Raw genomic sequence first — 26407 nt, 5'->3', positions numbered from 1 at the left:
TAACTATTTTAGTAGAAACGATATGTCAGTATCTTCTATTTATAGGTTTTGAGCTGTGATTAGTGAGCAAACAGAAACTAAACAACATTGGCCTTTTCTTGATCAGGTTACATTAGTTGTGTATGTGGTACATAGTATAATGAGCTTTTCTTTATTTCTTTCTGTGTATGTGGTACATAGTATAATGAGCTTTTCTCTTGTTAAGTTCCTGAGGCTCCCTTTCGCTGCCCATGTTTGGAACATAGGAAATATATATATACGAAAAATGGAGGATTCAGTTCCATAGGGAAAGGAATGACGCGTTTGGATCAAAGGATTCAGAGGAAAGGCAATGGAGATTGTACTTTCAAAGGAAAGAAAAAATGTGCTCAGAGCTAAGGGAAATTTTCCTACGACGCTTGCTCGCTCACAGCGCACTCACAGGCTAATCAAAGCTTGCCTCGTTCCTCCTCACCATATATAGAGCTTAATTAGATTTTAGACACACAAAAAATCACAGATAAGGAGAGGAGCACCTTTACGCTTCAGGCAGAGGGTCACGACGGAAAGCATGCTATTTTAATGGTATGTTTGTTGTTATAGATTTATTTAGCTTTATTCTTGTTAAATCTATGTTTTATATATAACTAAGTTATACGTGATCCAATGAGTATGAAATTTTTACCATAGTTCAAGCATACAATAATGAACCCACCATAAAAATTTTACCATAGCTGGACCATAGGAACTATATATATATGAATTATTCAAATTAATTACAGAAAAACATATATTTAAAGGTACAACAAAAACTTTGTACTAAAGTATATCATATTATAACTCATCTCGAGTCCAACAAAATTGAATTTTTTTATTTTATAATTTTTTTGTGATTTATTATGAATTTTTAAAAATTCAGTGGAAATAAATAAAAAAACCACACTTTAAAACCACTCGACGGGGTTATTTAACCGATTTCGAAAGTTCAGGGGTAAAATATCTGATTTTATAGTTTGAGAGATGAAGTATTCCACCCTAGATAGTTTGAGGTTATGTAGATTTTTTCTGTATTTATATTAGCCCAAATTTTTGTGATTTCTATGTTTTTTTTTTGAATCTTATGATTTCTAGTATGTATATGTGATAATGTGAGGCAGAAGCAAATAGAAACCGTAGTTTGGCCTTGTTTACTTTCCAAAAATTTTTGCAAAATTTTTCAGATTCGTCGTCACATCGAATCTTTAGACGTATGCATGAAGTATTAAATATAGACGAAAATAAAAACTAATTGCATAGTTTGGTCGAAATTGACGAGACGAATCTTTTGAGCCTAGTTAGTGCATGATTAGACAATATTTATCAAATATAAACGAAAGTGCTACAGTACCCGTTTGCAAAAATTTTTGGAACTAAACAAGGCCTTTGTATAGCCCGCCTCCAGAACTCGTCTCGCCCGCGGCCAATCTCCTCCGTCCGGTCGCCGCGCCGCAACGCAGTCGAGCACCACCTGGGCCCCAGCATCCTCGCGAGTCGCGACCAGCTCCGGCGCGGCGTCCGCCCTCTGCAGCCCTGGTGTCCCCGCGACCGTCGCTGCTGTCCTACTTCGCCACTCGCCACCTTGGCCGGCGACGAGCACCACCAGGACACCAGGTATTCTCTCCCTCCCTTCCTGCTGTGCGAAGCCGTGCGCCCAAACCTTAACATAATTCGTAGGTAACCCAAACCCTAACATACCACTCGTAATCGGATCTGAATCTAATTTCAGGTGCATATGCATGTATTATGACTACTAACTTCGATTGCTTTGCAAAAACTATTGGGTGTACATGTGTACACCCATGTCCTTTACTGGGTCCGCCCCTGATACTCCCCAAATTACTTAGCCACCTAGTCTAATTTACCATTCCCGGATTTAATTTTAGGTCTCAAACATGAAGAGAAAAAGGAGTGCTACTATATATTTGAGGGCCTTCTTGCAAAGGTCTCAAATATTAGGCTCTAGAAGTTTATTAGGTTGTCAAAAGAATTGACACCCTTTCAAATTTGAATACTCAAGCCTAGGGTCTGCCACTGATGACACCAAGAGGCGGACGTGCAGCAGCTAGTTCTGGTTCTGAGGATGAGGAAGAGGAGGCTGGGTTCTCCAGGAGCTACTTCCTGGCCAAGGAGAAGGAGCCATCATCTGGGAAGAAGCGTGCCCGTGCCGCCGCGGGCAAGCTCTCCGACCTCAACCTCGTTGACGAGCAGGTATAGTGCTGTCCCACACCCACACCCACGGACCACATCCTCACCTCTAGCGGCACTGGCTAATTTGAGATATCTTGATTCCCTGCAGGTGTTGCGTGCATCCCTTGCAGAGATCCCTCCGAAGCACGAAGAAGAGGTGGAAGCTCTGACTAGAAGCTACAAGGACCAGTACTGCAACTGGCTGTTCGAACTAAGGTCTCTTCCTAAACCTGCAGTACTAATGCAACCTTGGGATTGGTTTGGCCAATTTTATTGTTGTCGGTAGGGGTAAGTGAGTGATAGATGCATTTTTCTGATGTAGATGCGGTTTTGGTCTCCTGATGTATGGGTTTGGATCTAAGAAGCAATTGCTCGAGGATTTTGCCTCTGCTACATTGACTGATTTCACTGTCATTGTAATAAATGGCTACCTTCCGTCCATCAATTTGAAACAGGTATGGTCTTGTCTGCCCAATATTATCCCCTGCAGTAGCTTGCAGGATTGTTTCTACTGCCCTGCTCCTGTTCAAATGCTTTGAAATCTTAAGCATGAGTCATGAAATCATGAAATACATTGGAGTTCCAATCCATGTGGAAAAGGCAAAGTATACACGAAGGATGAATGCATGAACTTGTAATGCTAAGCTGATTATGCAAGTTTAACTAATGTTTCGATGCTTGAATCTGCTTTTACCTTTTTCTGATAATAGGTTTCCAAATAAGAATAGAAAACTTCCGATGTGGGCCTAAGTAGTTTGGCACAGGAAACCCTGTGCACTGTAGAAGATGTGCTGGTCCTAGATATTTGTACCTTTTACATTTTCTTGATTCTTGAATGGTTACTTTTTGCCTATTATTTTTCCTGGCTCGGGTTGCTATTGAAAATCTGGGCTTATTTATGTGTACTGATGAGGAAGTTTTACTGGGTTGATCTTTTTGTTAGATTTCCACATCTGACACAAGTATATGCATTTGATTTGGATTGGTTATCATTTTTGAGTCAGAAAGTGCTTCTGGAGTTCTGTTTGATGTTATTGTTGTGAAGATTGCATAGCTTTCTACATCTAACCTTTGAAAAGGACCATTAAGTTCTGGCATAATCGATTGCATTTTCAGGTCATAGCAACAATAGCTGAAATGTTCTGGGATCAAACAAAAGCTAAACGCAAGAGACAGCCAGGAACAAGGTCCCAGTTGTCACAACAGTTTCCATCACAATCAACAGAGGACATCATCTCATTCCTAATGAGACAGACATCCGATGATGTGGATGATCCTGTGTGCCTTCTTATTCATAATGTTGACGGGCCTGCTTTGCGTGATGCTGAATCACAACAGTGTCTAGCACAAATTTCTTGCTGCCCACAAATCCGCATTGTTGCATCAATAGACCATGTTAATGCCCCTTTATGTAAGTTCCTTGCACATGTAGCTTTATCCTTCACTAGTGTATTTACTGTAAAAGATATAATAAACCGAAACTACTGTAGTGTGGGACAAGAAGATGGTGCACAAACAGTTCAAGTGGAGCTGGTACCATGTCCCGACTTTTGCACCTTACAAAGTCGAAGGCGTGTTCTACCCATTGATCCTAGCTAGTGGTGGTCATGCCCAAACCACAAAAACTGCTCTCGTTGTTCTTCAGAGTCTGACACCAAATGCACAAAGTGTTTTCAGAGTTCTTGCTGAATATCAGTTGGCAAATGAGAAGGAGGAAGGTGAGTTTGTTGTGTATATGTTTTCCTGGAAGAGTTGGAATGTTGCATACTGATACTAAATTTACTTTGTTTCTCAGGTATGCCAGTCAGCAGTTTGTATACAAAATGCCGTGAGCGCTTTCTGGTAAGCAGTCAAGTGACATTGAATTCACACCTGACGGAGTTTAAAGATCATGATCTGATTAAGATCAGGAAGCACTCTGATGGGCAAGATTGCCTCCGCATTCCTCTTGTTTCTGACGCACTGGAGAAGTTGCTGCAAGAGTTGGCTTGACATTTTGCATTTGCACATGTTTCACGGATGATGAGTTCACTCAAGTATTGTAGTTTTCTGTGCTACTTGCAACTGAAGGATCTTCTCTGCTACCATGGAAAGAACTCAGATGAACATGCCATTCTGTAACTGTACATGAATTATTTACCACTCGGATTCTGGAACTGAGAGAATGTTGCATGAACTGCTCTGCTAAGTTTTGTTGGTTTAAACTCACGGGTGATGAGTATGGAGCGTGACAAAAGGTCTCCTGCTGCTGCATATGCATCGCAAAAGCTCAGCAGAATAGTTTGATTGTCTTGGGCATGCTCTAAAATTTGAATTGCCTACTTTTCAATTCAATGCACAATTCAAACAACTAGTTAAACAATTGCAGCCTGCAGATAATTGAATTATTTGTATTGATGTAAAAAAACATAATTCCTCCCTTTATTGCCAAATGCCAATAACAGTATTACACGTCTACATCTAAGCTTTTCTCTAGTATAATGCAACATAATGCAATGCCGAAGCATATAAGCTTCAGAATCCCCAGCCAAAACTTGATTAGTTTTTCTTCCTTGAGCCACTAGCGTCTCAGATTTCTTGGGCTATAATTCTTCTTTCTTCGGAAAAAAATACCCATGTGTGAAAAAATGACAATGTGCGTACTTTCTTGACACTTTGAATTACCAGAAAATGATTCTCATCTAAAATGTACCTATGTTGTAAATAGTTCTAAATCTCAAAACTAAACATCCGTGACGCTTTACGATGACTGCATAGGCAAACATATAACAAAAGGTCTGAGAACATATGTCCAATGAACGACGACCAATACTCATGTAGGCGGAGTTGAAAAACTTCTTTCTGGCATCTTCCTTTTTCTTCTTTCGCCACTGAAGAATGAGGAAGACTGATTTGAAAATTATTCTCCCTGGTTCTTTCAACCAAAGTATAGGGTTTTTTTTTTACAGCACACAACTCACAACAATTCAAAGCTCACAGCTGGAGAAAAGAAGACCCGAGACCAAGAGAAGCCTTTCAAATAGCATCACCGATTCACCATTTAGTCCAATTCTTCTATAACTATCATTGGACAATCGATACTGTTTACAACAAAATTTGGTTCCAGGGAAACGACGCCCTGGTTTCAGGGAGTTATAAAAAAAAGATTTCTCACAGTGGCAAACAAGTAAATGGTGTAATGGTTTGCTAACATATTCCAGGGCTAAAGGGCAACCATACTAAACATAGCACAAGTGCTTCTAGGATCAGGGGATTTCACACCTTGAGAATACACTTCTATGCCCCGGTGCATACATGCGCCAGTTCAGGACAAAGATTTATGTACATTCTAATAAAAGAAAGACTCGGATCATGGGGCTCAGGCACTCTTCACATATGACACCACAACTGTTATGTCATCAAGCTTCCCACCATAGTACCGGTACCCAGCTTCTTGAGCAGCTGATGCGAATGGTGACTGCCTATTTTTGTCTGTAGCTCGTTGTCGAGCCAGGGCAGCAATTTTTTGTGCTGCAATCTGAGGCTCAAGTCCAACCCTGAGTGCTTCAACAATAACACCACTTATCTCATTGTTGTATAAATTGTCAAAAAGTCCATCCGTGCCAGCAACAATAACATCACCCGGGGCAACCGGAAAGTGAAATACCTAATAAAATAAATCAAATATGAAACACAACTATTATATCATATTAGTTTGAGGACGCAGAGCTTGCACAAACAATTCAACAGGGGGAGAAGAATAGGCATCTGAATTCATCTGTATTGCCAGAAATTCTATACAAAATATTCAAAGCGAAAGGGCTGTGATTTACTCACTTGTGCGGAACTAGGAAGATCACTGCCACCTCCACTCTCAAGCTGATAAGTAAAATTGAAATCATGCTGCTGTGAGGGTGACCTGAGAACAGTGCGGCCATCTCGGACTACTACGAAGCCACTATCCCCAAGATTTACAGCATGGATACCCTGCAAGTTTAAACGTTGTGATATTAGTCTATCAGTCGAAGTCACCAATGAACTAGCATATCAATTGCAAAAACAGAAGGGACGAAATACACAAACTTTTCCAAAGTAGGAATCTGGAACTGACATCATGAAACAGATGGGTAAATTCACTATTCTCGAGAACTCAGTTTGCAATTCGTGTATTCAATGTTTTGAAGAATCATTTGTGTATTGTAGCAACCAATCTTCAATCGCGTCTTTATGGCGTGTTTTACTGTTCACTAGTATACATCAAATAAGCAAATAAAACAGGACGACACTAAACATCAAACAAGGATGGGTCCTTCTCCTTCACCTGATCTTTAAGAGTGATGATACACGCGGTAGATGATCCCCTTGCTTTGGTGCTCATATAAGCCTTTTCCAAAACTCTGGTTGGATCAATCGTCCCTTCTGGCTCATCTTTTATAGCACTCAATGAATTTCTCATTAGCTCCTTAGCATATAATCCAGCATCGACACCGAGATCTGCCCAACCACCAACACCATCTGCTACGCCAATCACATGCTCATCAATGCTAATGAAATGTGCATCCTCACCACCAGTTGCCTCCTTAGCAGGGTGAGGCAAGTAACATGAACCAGATAGCAACTTCAATTTTTCAGAAACTGGTGACTTCCTGTAAAGAAAATAAAACAAACGAACACCAGCAGATGCAAACCAATATTAGTTCATAATACTAGGCATGACAGATAGAACGGGCACAACTCATCATAAAGTAACCTAGAAAAAAAATCTACACAGATATGCAAAGAATACTGTAATAAACAATGTTTGTGTTCCAAGCAAACAAACTTATGTGTGGGAAATGAATGCAGAACCAGTGTAATTTTGTCCTATGTTTAATTTTGTGAAAATTGGGCAATGTACCACAGTCCACTTCATAGCATCTGACATACTACCACCGTCCCAAAAAAACTTACATTTTAGTAAAATACAAATATTTATATAGCCAAACAAATATAATTAGACTTATCATGGATTCATGGAACATATTTTCATAGTGTACCTATGTGGTGTCATAAATGTTAACTCCCTCCGGTCCAGTTTATAAGGAATTGTGCTTATTTCAAGAGTCAAACTTTATAAGTTTTGACCAATAAATTGGCTAACAAGTTTTAAGTATTGTAATACAAGATTAATACTACTTGATTTGAAATCCAATGTACTATCCATCCAATAATCATAAACAATATGATATAAAATAAATGAATGGTTGGGAGACCGTAAACTGGAGGGAGTAACAATCTTCTCTATAAATTTGGTCAAAGTTATGATACTTGTTACTTTGACCTAGGACAAAACTAAAACTTCAAGGTTTTTGGGACCCAAGTAGTAGTTGACAGCACTTGCAGAGTTGAACAACATCAAATGAAAGCTTAAGGAAACCATGTACATCTGTTTACCACTGAGAAAAACAATAGCTTGGTTGGTAGAGCCTCAAGTTGAGAGGGCACCTACCTCAGCTCAAACACAGGCGTTCTAAAGTCATGTGAATACCTCCCTAAGGTCTTGTTGATCTTGTTTGGCTGCACCAATGTTTTCTGATCGGCTTATCGTTTCTAATCTGTCTGGCACCGATCAGGACGATCAGGACGATTAATCGACGATCAGGACGATTAATCGACTCTTGATCGGTCTAATCGTCCAGCATATAGCAGGACTATATAAGTATATATCATATATGTATGGTATATATGTGGTGAGGAGATGGCAGAGCAAAGCCGGTTTAATGGCTCGCCTTCAGAGGAGGAGCTCATCTTCGTGCTCCCTTGGACCTGCAGCCTCCAGGTGGGTTAGAGGCTAGATAGTAGGTGACCTTGCAGTTGCAGCAGAAGGGGCCAAGGGGGAGGAAGAAGCAGGCAGCAGGGAAGAGGGAGGAGGAAGCAAGCAGCAACGGGCTGCTTGGATTGGAGCTGGAAGGGGGAGGAAGAAGCAGGCAGCAGGGAAGAGGGAGGAGCAAGCAGCAAGCAGCACGAGCAGGAGCAGCAGCTCAGTAGCTGACGGCTGGAGTGGGAGTGAGGACTGAGAAGAGAGTGAGGGTGAAGTTATAAGGGAAACCCTAATGGGCCTGACCCAATTAAATATATCCCAGGCCAAAAGCAGCCCATCTGACAGTCAACTCTAATCGGTCAGGAGCCTGATCGGACGATTAATCGTGATTAATCGACGATTAATCGGACGATTAGGTTTCTGATCGCTCTAATCGAATCGAAGGCCCTAATCGAGTGCTATAGACCGATAAGGATGATTAATCGCGATTAATCGGACGATCAGAAAACAGTGGGCTGCACTCGTATCAAACTCAATCCATGTGTGTTGAAGAGGATTGGGGTGAAAATTAAACTAATTTCCACCCCAATCCACTCCAACACACACAAGGATTAAGATAGTTACGTGTAGCCAAACAAGCCCTTGGGGGTTTGGTATTCCCCCTCTTTTAAGACAAAACAAGGAAGGTTCAGTATAACAAGTTTTTTAAATCGCTAATGGACCTCAATTACTGTGATTAGGGGCTCATGAGGGTTTCACCTCTAGCCTACCCCAACTTGCTTGGGACTGAAAGGCTTTGTCATTGTTGTTGTTGCTAATGGACCTCAGTTACTTATACGGTGTTTGGTTTGAGGAATCAAACCATTCTAGATGAGGTGGTGCATCATGAGTCCATTCCTCAAATTTGGTGAAATGACTCCATTCCTCACACTAGTACTAATTATTAGCTTGTGAGGAATGAGGTGACGATGCATAAACCCATTCCATTCCACAAACCAAACAAAAAAAAAAGTGACGAGTAAACGATGGACTAGCCCATCCCTCAAACCAAACACCCTATTAAGCTCCACTCAAGTTGTCTTGCATGGAATGTTCATGTGCATGCTTCTGTTTGGGTATAGGCAATTGTAACCAATTAACCATGCAGAAGTATAACATTGTTTGGGGTATAGGCAATTGTAACCAAATAACCATGCGAGCATCTCCAACAACTTGGTATTTCAACATGCTATCCTACCAAATTTGCTAAAAGCATAAAAATCCTCCTCCAACAACTCCTTATCTCAACTTGCTAAATTTCCCAAGTTGCTATCCAGAGGTTTCTACTGCCGAGATTTGTCAAGTTGCTATCCCAAGTTGCTATCCCGAGCGCAACTTGTTGGAGACACGTATTCTTTTACCAAGTGAGCGGGTCCCATCTGTCATCCTCTATTTTTACCAAGTGAGAATAGCAACTTATTGGAGACACATCCTTTTTTCTTTTGCTAAACAAATTAGCAACTTGCTATAACTCAAGATTTGACAAGTGAATTTTACTAAGTTGTTGGAGATGCTCTAAGTAAAACATTTGTGAACAATGGTTGTATTGATGTACTCTTTGTACACATTCTAGAGTAAAGTGGCACCCAGTATAGACAGAAATTAGAGGCAACAATAATATGGTACATACCCATCAGATGCAACGGAGGAGTTATCCATCTTCTCATCCAGCGACAATTGATGCTCTGTGGCTCCAGCAGAATATGGCGCTGCACACGACGTGCTAAAGTCCTTAGTCCATGGCTCAACTGCAAAGCTCAACTTCCAACCCGGCCCAGCGGCGTTTGTCCAGAATGCCCTATTCCCCCATGGCTCACGGCACTTCAAGCTTACACCAATCTTCTTACAAGACTCCACCCCTCTGTACCTAAAAGAGACGTCTGGCCGGGCAGCACTGCCCAGTGATCCCACGGCTGCAATACGCGAGGCGCGTGTCCCTGCAGATGGATCCTTATCCGGCTGCTGGCGCTTTGCAGCACCCAGCTCAGCTCGCCGAAGAGCATATCCGCAGGCAGCCATGACAATGCCGCCCCTCTGGAGGAGGCCCTGCCCTGCGCAGTGAGACCGCACGCCGGGGGCCCGGTTGATGGCGGCAAAGAAAGCGGCAGGCGCGCGGCGGTCCGTGGTGTGCAGGAGGCGCGCCGGGTAGGTGGAGAGGAGAAACCACGTGTTGCCGAAGAGGAAGCTCCGGCTGCCGCGGGCGAGGAGGAGGTCCTTGTGGGAGGAGAAATGGACGCCGCGGCCACCACCGCCGTAGCCCGCCAGCATCTTAGGACCGAGCGAGGCGCGCACCCCAAGATCTCATCACCTGAACCTGCCACCAGGGAGGAAATTCCATGAGACGATATTACAACTCGGGCCGTTCCAAAATCAAATCAAGAACTCCACGAGAGAAGAAAGGGTACGACGGCAAGTTTCAAGAGCGCAAGGTCGGAGCCTGCTGCCTACGATACGGCTACAGAAATTAAAATTAAAACTAAAGCGGATTCTTACAGGGACAGGGCTCAATCTTCTTACCACGACAGCAATAGCAAGATTTCAAGTTCGGGGGGCTGAGATCCCGAGCGCGACCAATTCCCGCGTAGCCTCGACTGAATCCCCGATCTATCCGCGCGATGGACCTTGCGGCGAGTCCACGGTCACGGATTAGGGTTGCTCGCTGGGGAATGAGGAGGGGGTGAGAAGATAGGACGACGACGAGGACAATGTGATTATTATTATCATTTGGGCCCAAAGAGATTTTTCTTCCATAATATGGTCTCACAGTAGCGGGCCCGGACTAGGGCCCAATTACATAATAGCCAAACAAACTCAGGCACCACAGCGTTCCTGCTCTTTCTTTTTTTCTTTTTTTTTCTCAAAAAAAAAACATATCTACACAAAAAAAATGCTGCTGATGTTTTTATATATTTTTTTTTCAGAGGAGCAGACGAGCAGTGTTCCAGATATACTTGATACCCTGTTTTTATTTGGAAGGCACCCATGTACAAAATGTATGCTTACAGGTAACGTTTGAGTCCCAACCATACATTTGGTTGTTGTCAAAAAAAAAAACATACATTTGGTTTTTTGGTAAAAGCGTTTCCAACATCTTCCTATCTTAAGAGCCAATGCAGCAAGAATAAGCAAACATTACACTCAACTTTAAGCCTCAGCAAATTCAGCGTTCATTCTCTAGAGCATACGAGAACACATAGAACAAGATTTGGAATTCAAAATCTACAGCAGGGCCAGGTTTCACCATTCTCAGTTCAGAAACATCCACGGTCCCCGGCCATGCAGAAAACCCCTGACGCTCATGGTCATTGTGCAATCCAGAATCTCTTCCAAGGTCTTTATATTCAACATTTTGAAGCTCGAAATTAACTCAAAGCCTTAACCCATAAGCTCCAACAGCACACCCTCACAACACTAACTGCACGAAGATGAATGGCAACTAGGAGCCATTCTCATCTCCCTTTTTCATGAGCCTCACCTGAGGCCTTTTTCTAGACAGCTTTCGTCCTGCACTATCGGGCCGGTGGTCAGAATTCAAAATCTACAACCATACAGGCACCAACTGTCTTGTACCTCCTGGAGTTGTCAATTTTTGTTGCCCACCCTAGAAAACCTCCTTGATAATTTGAATGCCGAGAACTGATGCACAGCTTGACTTTCTGTGATTGTGCTACAGCTTTCCTGACTGCTTTGCTCTGAAGTCCTGTGCAGGATGTCAAAGAGGGTAACACCTGAATTCGTTTTACATTCTGGATTTGCCCTTGCCCCAACCGGTTTCGGCTGTGAACTGAATTTGGCCTTCTTGGGTTGAGAGGAGTTGGCCTGGTCCTGCAGGATGGAAAGAAAAATAGCTAAGCACGTTCTGGAAAAATAAGAAATGAATGCCATGATAGAGTAGATTCAAACTCATGGATAAAGCAGAGTCGAGATTCAGAAGAAACTTACCATGTCTGAATTACTCTCTGAAGTAGAAATGCAGCTCCTACTGCTGCTATTGCTGTCATCACGACCAAATACATAGGATCTATAGACTGATCTATGAGAAGATGCCAGTGAACCACTGACAGTTCGTCCAAGAAACGATGACTGCAAGGAATACAAATATTGCCATTTTATGGTCAAACATGCCAAAGCAAAACTATCCAAAATCTCTGATAATAATGGATGCAATGAGTGAAGGTCATAAAATTATCAGCAGTGAAATAGTATGGAAACATTGTGGGCAGACGTACAGTATATAAGTTAATAGAGAACCAAATGTTGCAATCACAAAGAACCAAAAGGTGTGCTTATCAGAAGGTGATACAATAGTCTCATCCGTCCTCCAGTTTGCGGTTGTAAGATTTCAAAGTCGCTCTAGGAATTAGCTCTGGTGAACTGTAATCACCATAATGATCTAAACTTTTTTTCACGAACCATAATGATCCAAACTCAACACCAGATGATTGGTTAGTGGTTGTTTATAACCCATACAACAATGCAAAAGTGAGTGCAGAAGTATGAATGGTATGTTACAACTTGGAGTCATGAAAGCGCTTATAATAATTGGAGAATGTCTTCGCAGTCTAATACAGGGCCACAGGGTTGAAGTGGAACAATCTAGTGAACTATCAGAGAGAGTAGTCAACTAGTCATATATCATACTATATGATACTTGAAAGTGTGGTTGCCTGGTTGGGACTGGTTTCTTACAGACTTATAGTGTTTGAATCTTTATGATGGGAAAGATCATGGCACACTAGCAAAGTTCAACTACTAAACGATAATTTGTAATAAGTATAGCCGCTGACAGTTTATCAATAATCACTAACCTTTGAAGCACTGTCATTCCTTCCAGCCATAAGCATTTCATGATTTGCTGAAAGAAGTCACAAACAATTGTTGGTAAATCAATTATGGGGCTCGTTCAAAACAACAGCAATGCAGAGACAGAGCTTGGAAGAAGGGCACCCTTACATGTTGATTGCTTTCCTCCCCTCTTAGGCAGAGGAGCAATATTGAGCTTCTTTATTAGACTAAATACTTCCCTTGAGCTGTCATCTTCTAATGGGGATATGAATGTAGTATTATCAACCTATGTAAGAAAAGGTTGTCTCATTCAGTTATTCTAAAATTAGTTTACTGAAGTACATAAAAAGAACAAACAGTCAAATGTATCAAGTTTTAGTACTTACATCTCGCTTTGAAATGCGTTGACGAGCCAAATTCTCCTCTATTTCCTCATCATCTGAGTGCTCATAAGTATCATTATCATCTTCGAACATCTTTGCAATCATCTGTTTTGCCTTCTCTGAATTTTGTCGCACAACATTTGTTGGAGTTAAATCTTCATTCTGTGATCCTTCCTCACAGTCTTCTACATCTTCATCTTCGTCTTCGTCTACGCCTTCATATGCTGATGCTTTTTGCTCCTGATGACCAAACTTTAGCCTTTGTATAACATTATTTGTTTCAGCAGCATCCTGTTGCTGAAGCCACTTTTGGTGAAGTTCATTACGCTTCTCATTATCTGCTTCTTTTTCTTCATAGCCAGCTGCTATTAGATCATTGAATACCTCGTTTTCATCACTTCCATCATCTTCTTCATTGTCCTTAAATCTCATCATGTCATTGTCACTATCATCCTCTTCCTCAGCTTCATCATCTAGAAAATCATTTATGATGGCATCACCTGGACATGAGTCTCCTCCAATGGCTCGTTGGAGGTGTTCACGAGTATGTACATCATTATTCTGAGTGCTTGGGTCCATGTTCTCTTTATCATTATCTTCTTCGTCTTCTGATGAACTGAGGCATAAAATGCATGACAACATGAATACTGTATGTGCATACCGTACATTAGGCAGAAATGAGCTAACAAAAAATAATAATAGTACATAACTATCCTCAAGATAAGTGTGCAAGTTTGTTGAAGAATTCAAGACACAGTAAGAAGTCACTGCATGTTTTATGTATGGAGCTAACAGGGCTTCAGAACTGGTTTGTGGAGGCAAAGTTAATAATATTAACATAATGTTTTCATTTATCCACTCTAATTCAATGCCGCTAACAGGGATACCAGCCTGTTTCATCCTTCTGTTGACCGTAAAAAAGTGTCAATGGCAGGGGGGGGGGGGGAATTCTGGTGCTGAAACCAAACATATATGAAATAACTGCAATGGTTGTTGTGGAAAATTGAGAATGGATGATAGAAGAAGAGTACACACACTTACGTTTCATCTGTACTCTTGGTAGGGCTTGAAGAATGGGACAGTTGAGTTTGATCTACCGAATCGTTATGGTTATCAATTGGCTGGGTGTTCTCCTCATGATTTTCTTGCAATTGATCAGAAATTTCCTGGTAGTATCAAACAATAAATCGTTATTTGTTAAACAAACTGTTTAATTTAATATAGTAGTTGGCTAATTGCAGATGTAGTGTGTTTAAAAATCATTATTCTATTCAATAAGACTTCTCAATCACATAATTTATATCATCTCAGATCCCTGATTACAAAGTACTCTATAGTGGTTTTGGCCACACATGAGATAGCTTGGAGTAGCAAAATTAGGTAGAATGATAAATCATCCTCCTATTATGCTGTGACAATTTATTTGCTGCAGATGGCAGCAGAAATGGATAAGGGGACAATACCTCATCTAAAGCATTGGTACCACAATTATGGAGATCATTCTCCTTGCAACTCAAACCATCCTGCAAGCCAGACCACTGTATCAGTAATGTATTGTATGGGCACAACATTGTACATTAATCAAGAGAAAGCAATGCTCACATCATCCTCTTGAACACTATCACACCGATCAAGGCCATGGCCATTTGCTCCAGGCTCTTTTTCAGCGCCATCCTGCGATTACAGCACCACTTCAAACATAGTGGACACTACATAACATAATCAAGTGAAACAGCCTTAGTGAAGACTCACAATCCCCAAATCTTTATCAAGTGTCACTTCTTTAGACTGAGGCACATCCAAATGCACAGCAGAATCGATCACTGGCTCTGGAGCAGCATCATTGTCATCGCTGTCTTCAATAGAAGTATGTGATCTGAAATCCAGGGTAAAGAAAAGCAAACATTGTTTAAGGTTCCTGGTTGTGTGGGGGAAGGGGGTTAGGATCGAATCATGGAAACCTCAAAGAAGCAACTCAGTACTTACTTCTTCAGAACCTCCATCTTACGCAGGCGGATCTTCTCCAGGACAGATGAGATGGGCTTGTGAACTGGCTGCACAATTGGCTTGAACGAGGCCCTCCTCGTCTCTACAATGACCAAAAATGAGAACAGAGATAAAATCTCACCATCTAAATCCTACTCAGTTGACATGTATGTATAATACCTCGCAGCAGCCTCTGTGACTCAGCATGAATCGAATCAAGCTGCGCCCTCCTCTCCTACACACACGAACCCACAGCACCGCAAATCAGCAAAAACCGGCCAGTAATTCAACTAATAACCAACTAGCCGACCGAGAAAGCAAGAGAGAACGGTTAATCACCTTCTCAGACCGCTTCTTCTCCCGGGCCGACTCCTTGGGCGGCGCCTCCTCCTTCCTCTTCCTCTTGCTCCTCTTCCCTTTCGCATCCGCCCCGGCCCCCGAAGCCACCTCCCCGTCAGCTTCGTCCATGTCGAGCCGCTTCTTCGCCGACATCTGCTCCCTCCGCAGCTCCTCCATGAGACCGCCGCACCCAAGCCAGTCATCGTCCTCCTCCTCACCGTCCCCTTGGGCCGGCGCGCCCAGCGGGTCCCACCCCCCGGCGGCGACGGTCTCCGAGAACAGCGGGTCGAGACCGTCGTCCTCCTCGTCGCTGTCGTCCTCTGGGTTGTTGGTCGGCGGCAGCGGCGACGGCACGGGGGCGGGAGAGGAATGCGGTAGCGGGGTTGCGGTATCCGCATCTGGCGGCGTCGGCGGGCGCGGGGAAGGGTCGCGGGGAGGGGACGTCGTCGGCGCTAGGGCTTCCTCGCCCGGCGTCGCCTCAGCCACAGCCGGAGGCGGCGGTGGCGACAGAGGCGGAGGCGGGGAGCCAGCAGGAGGTCTGGTGGTAGTGGTAGTGGTGGCGGTGGTTTGGGAGGAGAATTTCTTGAGGCGCTTGAGGCGGCGAGGCGGGGACGCGACGGGGGACGCTGGGAGCGCCAGGAGCTCCGCCTCGTCGAAGGGCTCGGTGTCCATGGCGCCGCCCGCGTCCTCTCCTCCCGGGATCTCGGCGAGTCGGGGTCGGGGGAGCGGCGATGCGAACGGGAACGGGAAGGGGAAAGGAGAGGGGGCTTGGATTTGGATGCTGGAACAGTGGACTTGATTTTGAGAATGAGATGGGGACTGAGGAGCGAAGGCGCGGGAGCAGGTTCGAGTTTCGCGCGAGTTTTTCGGCTTTCCTTGGTTTCCCCGCGCTCCGTGCGGGCTGAGTCTAGGAGCACCTGGAAGTTAGTAAAAATAATAATAATAAACTAGCCAAAATTACTGATTTAGAGTATCTCTAATGTTTTTTTAAATCTCACTTTCTAAATTATTATTTAGAAAACCATTTCTATAAAAATCGTTTTCTATATTTCTTCACTCTCTAACAGTTTTTCTATCTCTCGTGTGCACTCTAATAAGTCATTTCGTCTTCTATTTTTTGCTAGCAAAAAATCCGAAAATAGAAGATAGCTATATTTTCATAACCATTTAAATAAGCTTTTGGAGAGTAACTTTTCACCAAATCTCTATTTCTATTATTTAGAAAAGATTTAGAGAATCTCTTGGAGATGCTCTTAGCTACTCCCTAAAATAGATTTGACAAAAAGATATTAGAGTATTTCAACAAAACTCTATAAAAGACCAGTGAGGTAGGTTATCCAAAAATAAAAAATGAATAAGATGGGATAGAAAGCTACTAAATTTAACAAGTGATTTATAGAGTTTGTTAGAGATGTTTTTTTAAAAAAATAGTTAAATTTATCTTTAAGAAATGATTTAGCTAATGTAGATGCTCTAACCGGTGAGATTCGAGAAGACGAGGAGTGTGAAACCGAAATAGATGGATGTGGGGTGGGTGCTCTCATCCACGGACCACGGCGCACCGTGCACGCGCCGTGCACTGCGTTTCCATTTCTGTTTTCGCTCGATCCGGCCGGCAGTTTCCTGGTCCTCGCGTGCTCGGTAGGCTTTCGATGGCGTGCAGGTGCCGGGCCAAGGGATGCCTATTTTCCGCCCCAGTGATCACGTATGGCACCAATCTTACTAGCAAGTATAGGAGAAACAAAGTTATTATAAAAAAAGATCAGGAAATACTCTTCTTGTTTCTTCCCACATTGTAGTTTTAATCTTTCATGTAAGTCAGCTACGAGTTTCGTTGCCAAATATTTAAGATTTTTTTGTGCATACGTGATTACGAAGGAGATCTATTTTGATTATTCGTGTAGTGTTCCTCTATACGAATTACACTGGTATATACATATAGCTTAGGAGTATATTATTTATACCAATTCTGATAACAAATCACTCAAGATCTGAGTTTATGGTTCGATCCATGAACTAAAGAAAGCTCAAATATAATTTACATTTTTTAAAAAAATAAATGGAATAATGGAATATTATTCACCTTAGCACCCATAGGCACGAGTACCCAGCATGAGAGGTGATGGTGGAGCTGTTGGCCGGACTTGACGCTATTTTGGGCCTCCAAATGAGTATGAGTCAACAGTCAAGTTCAAGCGATGGGCCGGACGTGATGTGAAGCCCAATCATACAACGCGGCCCAGTTTCACTTTCATTGCCCAGGCCACCAGACCCTCTGCCCGCAGGCCACAAATGTTGTGTGCGTTTGTTGGGAGAAGAGATGAAGATTTAGCACTATATCGGCCACCGAGAGCTGAGCCCGGAGATAGAGCTATAAAAGAAAATGCACGGTACTGGAGTAACTCATGCCTAGAATGGGTCAAATGAAAAAAAACTAAAATTGTGTTGACAGCTACTTTACTATTGGCGGATAGAATTTACCTGGTGGACTGAAGTTTTGATAATTATATATTAGGAAAAAAATAGATAGACAAACATAAATTAATTGTTAGTCCAATAGACAATTTTGATACAAAAAATAGTTAGATGAAAATATAGATGATTACAATTTGGATGACTAAAATTTAATCACATGTTTCTGAGAGAGAGAAAGAGAGAGAGAGAGAGAGAGAGAGAGGCTGTAGAGAGAAACTATCGGGTAGTTGGGTATATAGGCTACACCAAATTTGTCCACCATTTGGATGGTCTAGATCAAAGTTTTGTTCGGTAATCTAAACAAGCCCCATTAGTCCTCGGACCTTTTTCTTCTACGGACATGTTTTTTTAGCGGGGGTGTTTGATCTTAATTGAATTACATTAATCAGGTAAATAAATTTAGCAATCATGATGGTTTAAAGCCACGGACCTGGACATGTTTGGTTGAAAATCTGGCAACTTACCTGGTAAAAAAATGTTGCCAAACCGCCTCAATAAAAAAGGGAAAAAATGACTGCTGAGGGCCTAACTATAATTTGCCAGTTTTGAAAGCTGCCCCTCACCTCAATAAAAAAGGCAGAAAATGACTGCTGAGGACATAAATTTAATTTTATAGTTTTGGCAGGGGCCGCGCGAACGCGTACCCCCTCTACCACAAATTATGACGTCCACTCTCCCTCTTGGGGAGATGGTAGGCCAGCGCGCCCTCCAAAGTGCAATGAGGGCCACTGACCTAGGCCACGGGCCTTCGTGTTCACCCGTCGACCCCGTCCAGGTAAGTATGGAGCAACGGGGCACGGGGCGCTCTTCTTATAGCGAGAGCTCGCGGCGCGTCTTCCTTCCACTGGCGAGGTGGTGCTAAACTCTCAGAACCAACGCGCACTCCACTCCGTCTCCGCTCTGCCGCTGAGTTCTCGTGGGCTACCGACATGGTGAAAGCATATGGGCCTTCAAAGTTCGGGCCGAGATCCGTGTCGAGAAAGGGGGAAAAAAAGTGATAGGTTCGGGCCCAGACGAAACAGCCGGACTGCGGGGCTGCAAATGGATCGGTTAGGCTCTCCTTGCCTGAACATGGGCTCAGTTTGGCATGAAATTAGTTTTCGAGCTTAAAGAACACAAAACACTTGGATCATGCTACTAGCCTATTACACTTTGCTGCTGTTCAGCGGTTGCCTGGGAGAGTTGGAATTTTTCCTGAGAAGACCATATTATCAGTCCATTATGTTCTGAATGAATAAAGAAGTAATCATGGACCTATTCGCTTCAAGTTGGGTCTTAAACCATTCTCTTGCAAATAATTCTGAAGGTAGAGTAGAGTGTTAGCATGTGCAATTGTTTTGGCCCTTTTTTTGTGAGAATTGTTTTGGCTCTCTTTTCTTTTATTATTAGGAATTCTTTTCTCTGTCCGTATATAGAACGAGAGCATGTCGCCGCAGAAATTAAAAAGAAAAAGCGAAGCTCCGCCCTTAGATTTTCTTTTTGAGAGTGCAGTAACCGTGCCCTGTAATAGTGTTTTGCCGTTTTTCAACAGCTTTTTAAATCCAAAGGTCCGACCTTAGATTTTTTTTTAAAAAAAAAAAATCAACAAGCTCCCCAGCTGTTATGTTCCATGTATCAGCATTAACTTGCACACAGTGGACTAGCAATGGGGCCAGCCAAAATTGCAGCATAGTACAAGGGAACAGCGACACTTGTGGCAAAAATCGCAGATCACTACATCTCATCACAGTCCGTGTCGTTACATACAAAATACAAGTAGTGCTCCTCAAGAGACCGATCATGAGGCAGCGCATCTTGCTCTCTCGTTAGATGGGAACTGGACTCCCTAAACCTCTGAACACGCAATTTGTTGTATGCTTCCATGTTGAGGTTTGAAACCAGGAAGAGCTCAACCTCGGTGACGAATCGCTCTGTTCGGCCAAGGAGGAATGGCCTAGCAGCATCAGAGACCAATCTCCTGAACTCTTCCCTCCTCTTCTCTGGTGAAATCGTCCTTGATTTGTGCTCCATTTCAAGCCTCTTCATGAAGGATCCAATGACACCATGAATGTGGTAGACTATGGCCTCAACGTTCTCATCCTGCAAAAATTCAACATTGCTATGCATCAGTCCGTCAGTGGCAATCAACATGGGAAAGAATCCTATATGCATCTCAATCAAGCAACACCATGGCTACTCACCTTTATTAAAAGAAGAAAAAAGGACACTATCCTCTATCACCATATAACGACTTCAAAATTACATAATTATTGAAGAATACAAGTATACAACATGTATCATGCTCCACTACTTCTCTGCTGTGATTTGGCAACAAAAGAAGTACTACCATCCGAGTGTCTCCTACTATCTCTTTCGACCATGATCCACAAGCCATTAACGATGAAATAAAAGCCCTAACTGCACGATATTTTTTAGGAGTCCAAATTGGTATCCAAATATGCAATTGTCAATCTGATACCACTTCACAACCTAGTATATACAAGGAATATTTATAACAAGAATAAAGCAGAGAAATCCAGATATCCTTGCATAAACACAGATCCCAATGGATGCTTAAGCTATATACTCCCTTTGTTCCAAATTATAAGACGTTTTGACCCCTCTAGAGACATTGCTTTTATTATGCATCTAAACATAGTGCATATCTAGTTGCATAGCAAAAACTACAAATTTAGAAAAGCCAAAACATCTTATAATTTGGAATGAAGGTATCCTTAGTTCCTTACAAAAAGCTAGGTCGCCTACCCCAGTAGCTAAGAGCGCTCAGGATTCTTGTAACCTATGGAATAACTGTATTGCTAATAGGAAACAACAGCTTACCCGAGTAAGGGCCTGAATTTCCCGTCTTAGCCAGGTTTCAAGCCAAATTTTCTTCCGGAGATACCTTTGTTGCTCCCAGTATTGCTGCACACCGGCAATGTTGCTTGTGCTCTCTGCTTAATTCAGCAAGCATAAGTCTTACTTAACAAGTGAGGCACATAATTCTGATGCAGAATACCAAAGCGTGAAAGGGAATAGCAAAAATAGATTGACATAATACCTTTCATGTTATAGAATTGTGACACCAACTCATGTGCATCTGAAAGGCGCCTGTACCATGAGGAAAGGGGGATTAGTATACAACTATATTTCTTCACATATGCGAGAATAAGTTATAGTTTACAGTCAGATGAATAACATGTAGATAGCCTCCATTCAGCAAGAAAATAGATAGTTGCTTGTAAATATGGGCTACAGTGTACAGACAGAGCCACTGGAAGCAACTGACTCTCTCTACTCTGCTTTTTGGCTGGTATACCAAAGGCAGGCAGGAACTTCTGCTATTTCCCAGTGAAGATTTTCTATTTATTTAATGAGTATAGGAGACCTATAATAGATAACTTTTTTAGTTAAAGTCCATGTCTAGAAGAATAGAGTCACTCTATTTGCAGGCTACTGGTTAGGAAGGGAAGCCTCTGCCTTATTCATTTATTGAACACTCACAATCATGTACAACTTGAGGGAGAAAAGAAAAAACAAGAAAGGACAGGTACCTCTTCCTAGGTTCCTGATTTATATACCACCGCTCAAATGATTCACCATCAAAAGCATGTATCACGGATAAATTCTCAGTCTGCAAAACGCGACAAGGTTACATCTGGTCAGGACTTCAGCACTAAGCCTGAGGCAAAAATAGATGGTCAAATTTGTACATATAGGTTCACTTCACTACACCAACTACCAGTAAAGAATTAAGGATACCTAGACTTAAGCAACAAATGGCAAAGGTGAAACCAAAACATCCCAAATTTGTAGATATTAATTGTTCACAACTCAAATGTTTGTTGTCAGTTTCTCCATTCTAATAAAACAACACCTGATTTTTCAGGGGGTACTGAACCAATTATGCATTTCAACACACTTTAATAATTGAACCACTTACATGGAGACCCACACTGTTTGCATAAGCATGCACTTTAAGATGACAATAAGTTGCCCGAGTGAATATATCGTTACAGCAGATTGTGTCACTCGTAAGCAGGATTGAGCTCACCTTACAAAGTGGGCATCTAACTGAAGACAAAGGTTCTGTGTGCTTGCTCGCTACTATCCTTACCCACTGACATATACACTTGTAGCAGAACGAATCTGCAGAAGCAGCTAGGAGTTTCAGAAAGGAACTTAAACAGCGTAACGGCAAATCATTATTCTGAATCTGAAGTTCAGAACTACAGCAAATTATAGTTTCTACACTTCACTTGAGCAAGAGACCAATAATCGCAACAGAATTTCATTCCATAGCAAAATTTTAGAGCCCATGCTCAGTTCGTAGGCGCATATCGAGTGGAAGCAAGCTTAATACCGGAAATCGGTGAAAATTTCGAGTGAGACACGAGGGGGCACGACTTACGGAAGCAGGTGTCGAGGTAGGCCTCGTCTTTAAAGGCTTCGAGGCAGACGGGGCAAGGGCACGCAGCAGTCCTCGCCGTCGCCGTCGCCGCCACTGCCGCGGGAGGGTCGCCGGCAACCCTACCGGGGGAGGCGCCGGCTGCGGCGGGGGATGAGGGGATCAGGATTCAGTGACTTTGCTTCATAAAGTCACATTGTAACTTTCCATCCATCTCATCCCTCCATTCAAGATCCAACGACTTCAAAACTGTCACTTAATCAGTTCAGTGCTAGCTAGTTTTAGCCCACTGGATCATTCTCTGAAACACACCATTCACACATATCCTGCTGAGCACAGGAAGCAACGATACATGGAAAAATGCAGATTTTTGATAAAGTAATTGATGTCTTCACATAGTCAACTAATATAATATATATATTTGACAGCCACGGCTGTATTTACGTAGTCCACAAATCCGTCCACAAGCACTAAACATAGAGAATATTTTTGACATCCTCCAACGCCAACAAGTCATGACTGATTTCACATAGTCCACAGTCAAAGCTGCATAGAGGTGAATATTTATGTCAACTATAGGCCACTTCACTTGTACAATTAGGCCGCAAAAGACTATAGTTAAGCTGCAAAAGACTATAGTTAGGCCACAAAAGACTAGATTTAAATATGTCTGAAATACTTTGTCGCTACCGTATATTAGAACTCAAGATTATCAGTATCACAAGTTGGAGCTGCTATGAGCTGAGTAAAGCAGCCTAGATTTCCAATGCCATTGTAATCTTGGAATTCCACAGCGACGCTCTTGTTGTTGTCATCTTTCTCCAATCCAACTTGGGGATGTAGGACATCATCACCTTGCTTTTGTTGCTGCCCATGAAAGTTCAACAAGTTAGTCCAGAAATTCTTTTTATAAACATTGAACTGAATGGCAATAGCATAGACAAGTATGCAGGTTGCAAGTTTTACCTTTGCTTTCTTTTTTGTTGGTGCAGGAGATTTAGTTGGCTTACGCTTACATTTGCGTAACTTATCTAACCAAGTTCTCTGTCTTCTTAATTTTTTGGGCTGAACCTCTTTTTTCTTCAGCTTTGCAGCACCCAAAAGTTCATCACTTTGCTGCACATTTGGGTCAACATTTTCTTGGACAGTATATGTGTTTTCATCCATAGCACTAACAGATAAATTCTCTAGCTGTGTACCAAGGCAATCAAGTGCATTGTCTATCAACAAACAACGTTCTGGAGAGCAAGCTGCTTTATATGCTATATTGTGAAATTTGTGGGAAAGGTTCCTATACCGAAGCTGAGCTTCTAGCTTTGGATTTTCTACCACATTTCTTCCTTGCCTATCTAGGATACTGCCATTGCGTGCATCTCTAGTCCATCTCTTTAGCACATAATGTGTTGGCAATATCTTTATATTCATTAAATCAAGAACCTTTATACTATGTGCACACAATATTCCAGTCCTATTGAACATTCCACAACTACATGAAGTTGTTTGGTTTACAGGATCACCTTCCACTATGCGCTCATCTTCATAATTGAAATCACCATGTAAATTTGCAACTGAAACAACATACTTGTTATCTCCATCCAATACTCTAGTGCATGCAGCCAAAGATCGCTCATATTCACTTTGGAAAGCTTCAAAAATAATTGGAGTATACACTTCACTTGCTTGCACCAACATAGGGGTACATATTAGTCTTCTTGGTATCTTCTTCCTTGCCTCAAATTCAGATTCTAATTCCTTTTCTCTTTTTTCTTCCACCGTCCTCTCAAAGTGCTTCAAAAATCGAACAATGTCAAAATCTGATTTCAAATGGTTCTTTAGTGCATTGTTAAAGCTCTCACTTAGCTGTGTACTTCTCACTCCTAAACTGAAGACATCTCTCATATAACATTCAGCCCATTTTTCTTTTACCTTGTAGATACTATCTAACCAAGCTTGTTTGTGGACTTTAGATCTCATAGTGTCAAAAGCTTCTTGAAAGGCTTCCTTGTCCTCGTAATCATACATACAAGCACTAAAATCAGATAGAATATGTTCTTCATCTTCGTCTTCACCTTCTTCATTTTCTTGTCCCTTCACTGGAGATAAATGTTTGACAGCATTTTGCATTATGTGAAATGTGCACAATCCATGGTATGATTCAGTGAATACTATCTTTATAGCTTTTGCCATTGCTGCGTCTTGATCTGTATAAATAGTTTTAGGTTGTTTTCCATTATGAGCAGCAAGAAAGGTCTCAAACAACCATGTGAACGAGTCTGTTGTTTCATCAAAGAGAATCGCAGCACCAAAAATAGTGGTTTCTCTAAAATGATTGAGTCCAAGAAAAACACCAAATGGTCTATATTCTTTGTTTGTGCCAAAAGTGGTGTCGAATGTGACAACATCACCAAAGTGTGCATAGTCAAGGATCATTTTTGCATCAGCCCAAAATATGTTGGTTATATGCTCATCACAATCCACCTGCAAAGCATATTGAAATGATGGATTCTCAGCATTTTTTTCATGAAAATACTTCAACATACTACCAGCTTGTCCAAAAGCCAACTCCCTTTGCCGCTTGGTTTGCAAATAATTTTTGCGATCACGACAAGTGTAGCTAAGGTTAAGTGTCCCACCAACTTGACGACTAGCCATCTCATGTGCAGCCTTGGGCCTAATTCCAGAGTCATCAGCAGTCTCAATCTCAAAAGCTTGTAATTCTGAAATTTTTCTTTGAGATGCCATCAAGTGGCGGGTTTGAGGCAAGTGAAGCAAGTGATTATGTTCAAGTGTGACATCAGTAACTTGATAAATTCCTGCACCTCGATCCAACAAAAGACTCATCCGAGCTTTACAATCAGTCCTAGTTTCAGCTCTAAAACACTTCGGCACATGATCAGTTTGCCCTTTTCTTCGATGACCTTCATTGGCACAAACATATCTGCATGAAGTGACCTTGCCATCACATTTACTTACATTTGTGTATCTTTTCCTCACATCAAAGCCAGTACGACCTCCATATGCCACCCAAAACTGCCAAGCCTCATCTGGATTTCTGAATTTTAAACCAATTTCAGGTATCCCTTTCTGAACTTCTACCATTGTCTTGTCAAATTCTGTAGCAAACCATAAAGTTCAATGCAATTTGAGAAAAGCAAATAAATCTTCTCTTTCATCTATCTTCTGTCAAGCATATTACAGTGTGCAATCTCAAACAAATACGTAATATTAATATCATAATTTCTATCTAAGTAATTATAGGCACAGGACAAATAAAATAATCAAAGCAACCCAGATGCAATCTCGGAGATGCAAGAAGAGTTCACCTGGGCTGGTGCTGTTCTGAACTCCAGTCTGTACTGGAGAGGAGGTTGAACGGATCAGTTCTGAACTCCAGTTTGGATGGCGAGGAGGTTGTACGGGACTTGCGGCATGGCGATGCCCGGGACGGCTGGCTCGGGTCTTGGGCTAGTAGGCGAGGCCGCGGCCGGACGGCGGCTGAAACTGCAGTTTCCGGCGAGGAGCGCGGGCTTGGACGATGCGGCTCGCTGGTGGACCGACGGCACACCGCGCGGCTAGGCGACCGAAAGGGCGCGTGCAGGACGGCGGGCGCGTGCAGGATGGGCGGCGGCAGAGAAAAACTCCCGCGCAGAGCTGAGCGCTCCCGCCACCAGCATCTTGTAAAGATATTCTGAAAAAGAGGAGCACAGCCCTGATTGCTTTAGAGTCGTTGGATCTTGAATGAAAGGGTGAGATAGACAGAAAGTTACGACGTGACTTTATGAAGCAAAGTCACTGAATCCCTCTCCGGGATGAGGCGGCCATGGAGAAAGAATCGAGACGGTTCCGAAGTTTTATTTTGATTTTGATTTGGACAGGAAAAACCCAAAAAGCCACTTGTCGTCTCTCAAATAACATCTCAGCCATCCGTCTCCGATTCGACGGCTGCTCTGAGGGCCGACCTGATCTGGTCATTTTTTGAAATTATTAGAACTTTAAGTGGTCTTTGTGCAAATATAGCTAAACTAATCA

General features: G+C 42.3%; 4 protein-coding genes across 4 annotated transcripts; 1 reads left to right on the top strand and 3 right to left on the bottom strand.

The window, feature by feature from the left end:
- LOC8057094 (origin of replication complex subunit 2) lies at positions 1416–4409 on the top strand. The gene is made up of 7 exons (XM_002466189.2): positions 1416–1629; positions 2036–2226; positions 2315–2421; positions 2528–2660; positions 3322–3616; positions 3696–3923; positions 4001–4409. Exons 2-7 carry the CDS (start codon positions 2053–2055, stop codon positions 4195–4197), a joined length of 1134 nt encoding a protein of 377 aa, XP_002466234.1. The 5' UTR covers positions 1416–1629; positions 2036–2052; the 3' UTR covers positions 4198–4409.
- Positions 5209–10739, bottom strand: LOC8057093 (probable protein phosphatase 2C 55). The gene is made up of 5 exons (XM_002463631.2): positions 10541–10739; positions 9654–10337; positions 6506–6830; positions 6022–6171; positions 5209–5851 (listed from the first exon to the last, which is right to left on the bottom strand). Exons 2-5 carry the CDS (start codon positions 10289–10291, stop codon positions 5564–5566), a joined length of 1401 nt encoding a protein of 466 aa, XP_002463676.1. The 5' UTR covers positions 10292–10337; positions 10541–10739; the 3' UTR covers positions 5209–5563.
- Positions 10963–16340, bottom strand: LOC8057092 (PH domain-containing protein DDB_G0287875). Its single transcript, XM_002463630.2, has 12 exons — positions 15517–16340; positions 15358–15412; positions 15178–15280; positions 14944–15067; positions 14794–14865; positions 14655–14714; positions 14233–14357; positions 13195–13807; positions 12977–13094; positions 12832–12878; positions 11966–12106; positions 10963–11848 (listed from the first exon to the last, which is right to left on the bottom strand). The coding sequence occupies exons 1-12, from the start codon at positions 16186–16188 to the stop codon at positions 11606–11608; spliced, it is 2373 nt and encodes a 790-aa protein (XP_002463675.1). The 5' UTR covers positions 16189–16340; the 3' UTR covers positions 10963–11605.
- On the bottom strand, positions 19592–26264 carry LOC8057091. The gene is made up of 7 exons (XM_002463629.2): positions 26193–26264; positions 22382–22536; positions 22025–22119; positions 21525–21604; positions 21032–21081; positions 20812–20924; positions 19592–20070 (listed from the first exon to the last, which is right to left on the bottom strand). Exons 1-7 carry the CDS (start codon positions 26198–26200, stop codon positions 19705–19707), a joined length of 867 nt encoding a protein of 288 aa, XP_002463674.2. The 5' UTR covers positions 26201–26264; the 3' UTR covers positions 19592–19704.

This window comes from Sorghum bicolor, chromosome 1, assembly GCF_000003195.3.
Source record: "Sorghum bicolor cultivar BTx623 chromosome 1, Sorghum_bicolor_NCBIv3, whole genome shotgun sequence".
NCBI classification, from domain to species: domain Eukaryota; kingdom Viridiplantae; phylum Streptophyta; class Magnoliopsida; order Poales; family Poaceae; genus Sorghum; species Sorghum bicolor.
Note: the sequence above shows the minus strand (reverse complement) of the source record. Positions and strands in the feature narration are given on the sequence as shown.